The sequence below is a fragment of the Mus caroli genome, unplaced genomic scaffold (assembly GCF_900094665.2).
Source record: "Mus caroli unplaced genomic scaffold, CAROLI_EIJ_v1.1 scaffold_14166_1, whole genome shotgun sequence".
Lineage (NCBI taxonomy): Eukaryota > Metazoa > Chordata > Mammalia > Rodentia > Muridae > Mus > Mus caroli.
Genome location: NW_018388948.1, coordinates 17,200 through 25,790, shown reverse-complemented (window position 1 = coordinate 25,790; position 8,591 = coordinate 17,200). Strand labels below are relative to the sequence as shown.

Genomic DNA, 8,591 nt, shown 5'->3' with positions numbered 1-8,591 from the left:
AGGCATTTACTATAAGGTAATGCTTAATAGAGTGCACGTGAATCCATACAACAGACTAGCGGTGAGTGGAGGATTGATATTATGATTTATAAAAATTAGGGGAGAAGAATGTCAGACCTCAGGAAGAGAGTTCCCTTTGAAACCCATTGCTTCATCGGTCAGCTTCCCAGCTTTCGCTATGTCAAACTGACTCAACCAAAGTACGTGACATTTTCTCCCTTTTTATTTTTATTAATTAGCCGAAGTTCTAGGATGCCCCGCTTCGTCGTAGCTACAGATCTCAGGAGCACTCTAAAGATGAGTGGAAACACAACGATTGTTAATATAGTAATGCCAAACATAATAATTTTCAAATCTCTGGCCAATTCATCAATGTTCTAAGTGTCCAGATGGCTTTTACTAAATTCTGAAATTTTTACCTTTAATTGCTCTAAGTCATGAGAAATATCAGTATCTATCCAAATCCCCTGTAAATGTGTTTTTGTCTTAAGCCACTCAGTAGTTGTATTATAAGGTAGGGGAGTGACACAAATGTACTGGAAAGAAGCATGACATTTAGTAGCTAACCTGGTCTTGATATTAGCAATATCTTGCCCTATTGCCAGTACTACCTCTTCCAGGGCGTTAACTTTTGCTTCCAATTTTTTATGACAATGCCACAGAAATATTCTTATGCATGTCATTAACAAAATGAGCAGTATGCAGTTGCTGAACTAAAGCTGTGGTGGATATTGTAAAGGTAGTTAGGATGGCAATTAAAGCAGTAATTCCTAGAATCAAAGCTGCTACAAATCTCTTAGGTCTAATAAGTTCGTTGAGTCTTTTTAAAGCTTGTAACCCTGAATTCTCAAACCAAGGATCGTTTCTCAACTCTATAGGCAGCAAAACATAAGCAGATCTTTGTAACAAAATCATAACAGTAGATTCCTTACTTACATTAGGATTTACACAATTAGTTAAAATGACAAGAATTACAATGCATATGAAAAGACTTGCCAAGATTGGTGATCTTAACTCTTAAAATTATTTAACAATAAGCATACAGGTAAGGTACACAATTTTTTACAGTTATAGGGGAGTAGGCCTGAATGGCCAAAAACAGTCTCTGATGAAATCTTGTCCAATACTTTGTAGCACTCCTTCCGCCTCACGAGTCAGCCCTTTTTTGTTGTCCCCAAGTTGACACCAGGTCGGCTCTCCTTGCTGTAGCCCATGGCGGAGATAGGAAGAGTTTCTTTATTTTGCTTGTGAGTGACTGCTCTCTGATTTCTTTTTCCTCTGTGCACTCAATACAGCTTTTTGGTCACCACTGTCAGGACACTCAGGAAGAGAGTTCCCTTTGAAACCCATTGCTTCATCGGTCAGCTTCCCAGCTTTCGCTATGTCGAACTGACTCAACCAAAGTACGTGACAGATGGGAAGGACAGCAAGAGAAATAACAAGCCAAGACAAAGTTCTCTAATTAAGGCTCTATCTTTAATGTATGGCACTGAATATATATGGGAAAACCCAAAGTCCCATCCCTTTGTTTCAGCTGAGTTCTGTTGCTTGTTTCATTTGGATTGAGTTGCAAAGTAGGCTCTTCAGCAGCTCTGAGGGTGAGCAGTTCTCAGTTGTCTGACAGGATGGTATAATTGTATTAAATCAAGACACGAGACTCCAGTATTGGAGACTTGTTCAGCCAGCCCAAGGCTGGGGGTTGGTGGGGATCACTCTGACACTGACACAGCAGGTATTTCAGAACTGATGTTGAGCCAGGGTCAGCTGTATGTACTTTCACTCTGGCTGCTAGAGAGACAACAGAATATTTCCTCTCTGGGACATGAATCAAATAAGCCTGTTTTTATTGATGTTCTTCTTGGCCCCAAATATACCCTGGCATCATATAAGTGGCTTGTATGTGTCCACAAGCTTTCTGAAAGAGTTATTTGTTCAATTACTTGAGGGTGAGACAAAGGTCAAAGTGATTAAATCATTTTCCTATTAGTTTCAGAAATGCTAGCTAGTTACAACTAGGATGTAATTTGGTTTCACGTAAAGTCCTTAAACCCCTTACCTACAAACTTTGTCTAGTCATTTCTTGACTACTTCAGGTTTTCAGTCACATAAACAGTCTACACACGCTAAGGAGTGTTAACATGCTTAGTGACAGGGAAGGTGCCTGAGCTGAAGTCGGGAGTGGGAGGAACTCATTGTTGCTTTCTGCTGTAGAAGCAACTTCTAGTTCATTACTCCAAAAGCAATAGTCCATAGCCAGATGAGGTGCTACAATCCATAATCCCAGAGTTCAAGAAGCTGGAGCAGGAGGATTGCCACAGATCTAAGACCATTCGGAACCTCAGTGTAAGCTCAAGTCCAGCTCAGCTCACATTAAAAAGCTGGTTATGGCTGCTTTTAACCACAGAACTGGGTAGATGGCTGAGACTGGAGGATTGCTGGGACTTAGTGGACAGCCAGCCTATCCGAAATACACTAATTGCCAGATTCAGAGGGAGACCCTGTCTCAAGGGGATGAAGTAAAAAGACATAAAGGGAGACGACTGGTGTCCTGTGCTGAATTCTGCATATACTAGCAAAGGCACAAGCATGTGCACATGTGTGCAGACACCATAATCAACCAAAAAGAAGAGGGTGGGAAGAGGAGAAGGAGGAGGTCCATGAGGAGGGGGAGGAGGAGGAGGAGGAAGAGGAAGGAAAAATGTGATAATCCCCGAGAAGAGTTTCCTCCAAACACTTGTAGACCTAGAGAAAGTCAGTTGTCATACCTCATTCATTCTCGGTCCACACCAACTCCTCCATAATTTAAAGAAACACATATGCACTTTCTTTGCTACTACCTGCCAGTCTGACTTGTTTGGAACTCTCCAGCACTGTTTCTTCCTCCTTCTCCTGTTTAACCATTCCCCATTCGTGGTAAAAAATATCATGACCTGTGTAGTACAGTCAATAAGAACAAAGGCTCCTGAGTTAGAGAGTCTTGGAATAAATCTAAGTTCTCACATTGATTGACTAAATGACATTATACAGTTACAACATCTTTGTGAGTCTTAACTAATACTATGGTACGAAGAATAAAATAGTACATACCATATAAAGCTGAAGCAAAGTTAAAACAAAGCATATTGTGTACTTGCCTTCTTCTTGAAGTCTTTATTTCCTCACATCAAACACTAGTTTATGTTTCTAGTTCCAGGGTAAATGAAATGTCGACTGATAAAAAATATGTTCCCTTTGTAAATGTATGTCTTTGGAAACATGATTTTTAGCATGGTTTCTTCTTGGACCTCCATCAGCAAATATGACTTTGAACAATACTTGTATTTTTCATTAATGATGAGATTATGTCTTGTCAGTTGAAGTCCAATGTTCTCAAAGGTAAACAGTTGATGCAACCTGGCTACTGACAACACTTTGGATTCTGAGGTCAGTGCTTTCTGTACAAAGGTTGAAGCCTTTCAGGCAGCTATCAGCTTAGCCTTGGAAGACTTTTCTTGATAATTTTTTAATTAAGATTTCCTATTTTATGTGCATGTGACTGAATGAGTTTGTATGCACCACATGTGTAGAAGAGGCCACAAGGGTCGAAAGTATGTGATTTCCTGTTACTGAAGTTAGAGTGTGTTTTGGGATGCCATGGGAGTGCTGGTAATTGAACCTGGGTTCTCAGTAAAAACAAGTTTCAAAGAATCTGACTCCTTCTTCTGACCTCCACTGCACCAGGCCTGTACATGATACTCAGGTACACATGAAAAACCAGTGCTCATACACATGAAATATAAATGAATCTTTTGCAAATATTGGGTAACTCAAGTTCTTCCATACTTATCTTAAAGCAAAGATTCTATGCATACTTGTCCTTCCAGTTCAGTCTGTACTCCCTCCAAAACTGGCTTTCTGATTACAAACCAGATACAAAGTTGCATCTGGTTCTAGTTGGCAGTTCTCTTGAACACCCACTGTTTTATTGGGAATATGTTTTGAGAAACGTAAGGTTACTAAATCAATCCATAGGTGATGAAATTGCCAAGTTTGCAAAGGGCAAGGAACAATTCTTGGCCTCTCACCAATAAATGAGAAAATTCCACAAAGCCTGACAGAGGTAGAGGAGACCCATACGGGAAGAGAAAACAAACAAACAAACAAACAAACAAAAAAAAAAAAAAAAACCCTGCTGAACCCAGAGAGTATATAAGGACAAGCAAAGGGGCTGGGGAGTGGAGTGTAGCCACGATCACAAGAAAGACGTGGTCCTGACAGACAATCCTATTCCCTACCAAAATGAAGATGCTGCTGCTTCTATGTTTGGGACTGACCCTAGTCTGTTACCATGCAGAAGAAGCTAGTTCTATGGGAAGAAGCTTTAATGTAGAAAAGGTATGATCAGTGAATAGTAGCTTCTGACTCAGAATGTGTTTTGGTGAACTCTTAAAGCCAAGTAGGTCCTTTGAGGGGATGGGTATAGTGTCCCAATCTCTTAGACAAATGAATGGATCCAAACCTTGAAGTAAGACCAGTTATTCATAACTGACAATGTTGGGGGACCTCTAGTCTCACTGAGAATCAGGGGCAGTATGCTAAGTATTGTGACAACTGGCATGAGATCTACCCCTGTGTATGCTCAGGCCCTAACCCATAGGCTGGAGTTCAAGTGGAAACATGTGCATGTAGTATCACTGCTCCTTCTTCCTTAACCATTTGCTTATCTATTACAGATTAATGGGGAATGGTATACTGTTATCCTGGCCTCTGACAAAAGAGAAAAGATAGAAGATAATGGCAACTTTAGACTTTTTCTGGAGCACATCCACGTCTTGGAGAATTCCTTAGCTTTAAAATTCCATATTGTGTAAGTGAGATGCTGTTAGCTGAGAAAGAGGAAATGAAACCTGGTATGGCCTCATGCCTACAAACACTCGGGACTGGGAGAAGAGATGCCTCTCAGTATGTACATATGTACACACATACTAAGTCTGTATCCTAAACCAGAATGCTCCATCTGACACTGAACCAAGATCTCATAACCAGGGATTTTTCAAAAGTCAGAGACAAGAGTTGGTGACAGGAATTAATTCACTAAGAGTTCATTAAGGAAAGGTCAGAGACACTTCTGAAACCACATTAATGACACAGTATATCACAAGTTGAGATTATGTGACCATGAATCAAATTTTTCTTTCTAGTTGTTAGCCAAATAAATCCACCCCGTTGTACTTCTGTTTTCCTGCAGTAAAGGAGATAATAATAATTCTCCTGTGTGATACTGGGAACCACATCAGGCAACATTACAGAGCGCTAATTTGAGGCAGATGGTGGAAATCTGGCTGATAATCTACACCTCTGGCTGAAGCCCGGCACTGGTGAAACTTGGAGGTAGTTGCAGTTGTAATAAGGATGAGAAGTAATTGTCAATTTCTTTTTTTTAAAATACTAGGCAAATTTGTGATTGCTAAAGCATGAAATATAAAGGAATTAATGTAAATGAAAGCCTTTTGCTAATTTTACAAAAACAGAAAAAGTTAAATAGAATCAGAAACTGGAGATATGTACAGAGTACAGGGTCCAGAATCCATCCAGATCAAAATCCCTTACGCACCAGATCACTCTGTTTTACAGAAGAGATGAAGAGTGCTCCGAAATATCTATGGTTGCTGACAAAACAGAAAAGGCTGGTGAATATTCTGTGACGTGTGAGTACATAAAATATCTATATATCTATCCACAAGATGATTAGTAAACCTTAATACATTTAGTGTGTGTGTCTGTGTGTGAGAGAGAGAGTGTATGTGTGTGTGTTGTTGTTGTTGTGTGTGTTTTCATGGAGTTTGAACTCAGGAACTTGCACCTACTAGTAAAACTGGTGCCATCTTATAGCTAACACCCTGTGGCAGGAAAGTAGGATAAGTAGGGGGAGATGGAATCTATCTGATACTGCCTGGAGGCTAGCACTGGTGTACATCGCTCAGGGTGTAGCAGTGGATGTTTCACTAGTGGTGTGGACCTCTCAGAGTCCCTTTTCTAGGAGTTACTTCTTGAAGTTCAGAAAACTAAAGACAGAAAGGCTCAGACACTTCACCCATCTCTTCCAGGATATGTGTTTTATTGATTTTATGTTGGGGTAGAACAAGAAAAGGGTATCCAAAATTTCCTGCAGAACAAAAAGTTTCTGAGCTCTGTTCCATTTCTTCCACAGATGATGGATTCAATACATTTACTATACTTAAGACAGACTATGATAACTTTATTATGACTCATCTCATTAACAAAAAGAATGGGGAAACCTTCCAGCTGATGGGGCTCTATGGTAAAGTATTTTCACACAGAAACTGATCCTCGGGTGGGAAAAGAATGAAGAACCTCTAGCTTTAATATGGTCTACCCAGCTTGGGGCTGCCTCTTTGTCACATCCTGAAGATTGATGCTCTCCCGATCATCCGTCGAGCATAGTAGTGGAAGCACTCTGAAATCTCTCAGTGTGACAGAAGGATAGTATATGGATGCCAAATCCAGGATAGATCATACCAATGTCTGTCAATTGTGTTGGCAAACAGATTCCCATCCTTATGGGGAAGTCCCTGTCCCCTCACTCAGGCTGTGGTCAGTGCACACAATATAGCTGCTACACTCACTATTGCTCTTCTCACAGGCCGAGAACCAGATTTGAGTTCAGACATCAAGGAAAGGTTTGCACAACTATGTGAGGAGCATGGAATCCTTAGAGAAAATATCATTGACCTATCCAATGCCAGTAAGTCAGGATTCAGTTATTTTTCTCATCCTGAATATTTTGTCATAGAGGAAACAAACCTAGTTTGCTACCAGTCATTTTTGAATGCTGGAGAGTCCTATCCTTTCTCTTGGGGAAATAAAGTGGAACTGGTACCTGAACATGTTCTTGTTCTCACACTACAGAGCGCTGCCTCCAGGCCCGAGAATGAAGAATGGCCTGAGCCTTCAGGTAGGCAATATCCAATGAGAGCAAGGAGGGGGTTGGTGGTCATGGAGAGGCCCTTTTCAAAGTATTAGTGTTGTGCACCCTGATTACATTAAAAAATAATTCGACAAGGACTCTTTGAGGAAAGCTTGAAAATTGGCTTTGAATTGTCTGGATTTGTGATCTAGTCCTACTTTGAGCTTGGAAGTAAAGTGACCCAAGACTTAGGCAAGAAAACAAGGATTTGAGTTTTACATAGTTGATGTATGGATGTGTAAAAATGGCTCAGCGATGGGTTCAATATCATTAACAGACAGAATGGCAGGTTGTGGTATAACTGCTCTTTAGTGTATGTGGACCCCCCCCATCCCACTCGAGATAATAACATCTTAATCTGAACTCTGTACAACCTTGGCTTCTTACCTGGGAGAGGAGGTCCCTGATCACTACTTCTCGACGAGGTTGGAGAGCAAATTGCTATAGCCTTCCTTTCTCACATAGTACAAGACTTCACTCATGTAATGTGTGAAGTCTTTAAAAGTAGCCAAGGCTTTTATCATTATTCTACAATTTACCTAACATTCTTCAGAGCTTCTTATGACAAAGGTTGTAGAAACAAGCCTCAGATCTTCCATTACGGTCATTTATTCTGATTTTCATCCCTGTGTTCTGGCAAATAATTCCAGTTAGATTGCAAGGGAAGATCCATTTCTTCATCCCCTTTTTTCTATATAATAGAATGTCTCTCTGTCCCGAAGTCAATCCAAGAAGTGTTCAATGAGTTTCTGTATTCTTTCTTCCTGGTTTACAGGGTTGAGTGGAGACTTCTCACAAGGACTCCACCATCATCCCTTCCTATCCATATAGCATCCCCAGTATAAGTTCTGTGATCTGCATTCCATCCTGTCTCACAGAGAATCCAATCCCAGTCTATCCACATGTTACCTAGGATACGTCATCAAGAATCAAAGACTTTCTTTAAATTTCTCTTTGACACACCCATGACAATTCTCCATGAATTTCTTCCTCTTCCTGTCCAATAAATGATTACCCTTGCACTTAAACATATGTCTCTGTGTCCAGAAAAAATGTGGGGCTGATAGTGAGTGAATGAGGGGACCTCCTGGGTCCTATAACCAAGATCCTTCCTTATGTCCCCAAATGTAACCTGAGTTTCTGGATTTTGGCTCCCCTGCAGCAATCCCAAGCCCTGATGAGTACTGCCTGCTCTTTAGCTCTCCTGCTTTAGTGCTTTATGAGGACCACGGGAGCATGACACTTGCTGCACCATTCCTACATCCATAGTTTCTCTTTCAACACAGCAAAGGAGAGACACATATTTCTAAGGCTATGCCTACTCAATATCTTTCAGGACATAGTGAGGGGGGAGGTTTGGTAATTAGAGTAACATTGGATAAAAAGAAAAAAGTTTCTAGCTTCCCATAGAATACTCTGGACCCTAGATCAATAGATTAAATTGATTCAACTCAGGACACATGAAAGGAGTTCTTCCTGTAGTTTGCTAAAAGATGGCAAAACACTATTGAGAAACCTAAGCAATTATGATGAAATACCTCCCTCCCCACAATTGCCCTGATTTGTGGGTCCAAATCATTCTCTGACCAAAGCCTCCTAAGCTGCTTAAACTACATCCATGGAC

General features: G+C 40.6%; 1 protein-coding gene across 3 annotated transcripts; it reads left to right on the top strand.

The window, feature by feature from the left end:
• The first annotated feature begins 4,084 nt into the window (after positions 1–4,084).
• LOC110287862 (major urinary protein 6) lies at positions 4,085–7,995 on the top strand. 3 transcript variants are annotated; one of them, XM_021154370.1, is made up of 7 exons: positions 4,085–4,374; positions 4,713–4,846; positions 5,614–5,687; positions 6,191–6,301; positions 6,644–6,745; positions 6,910–6,955; positions 7,743–7,995. In XM_021154370.1, exons 1-6 carry the CDS (start codon positions 4,279–4,281, stop codon positions 6,933–6,935), a joined length of 543 nt encoding a protein of 180 aa, XP_021010029.1. In that variant the 5' UTR covers positions 4,085–4,278; the 3' UTR covers positions 6,936–6,955; positions 7,743–7,995. The 3 variants fall into 3 exon arrangements, with proteins under 3 accessions (XP_021010029.1, XP_021010030.1, XP_021010028.1); XM_021154369.1 differs by having other exon boundaries at positions 4,279–4,374; positions 6,869–6,955; positions 7,743–7,798; XM_021154371.1 differs by lacking the exons at positions 4,713–4,846; positions 7,743–7,995 and having other exon boundaries at positions 4,225–4,374; positions 6,910–7,062.
• The last annotated feature ends 596 nt before the right edge of the window (positions 7,996–8,591 follow it).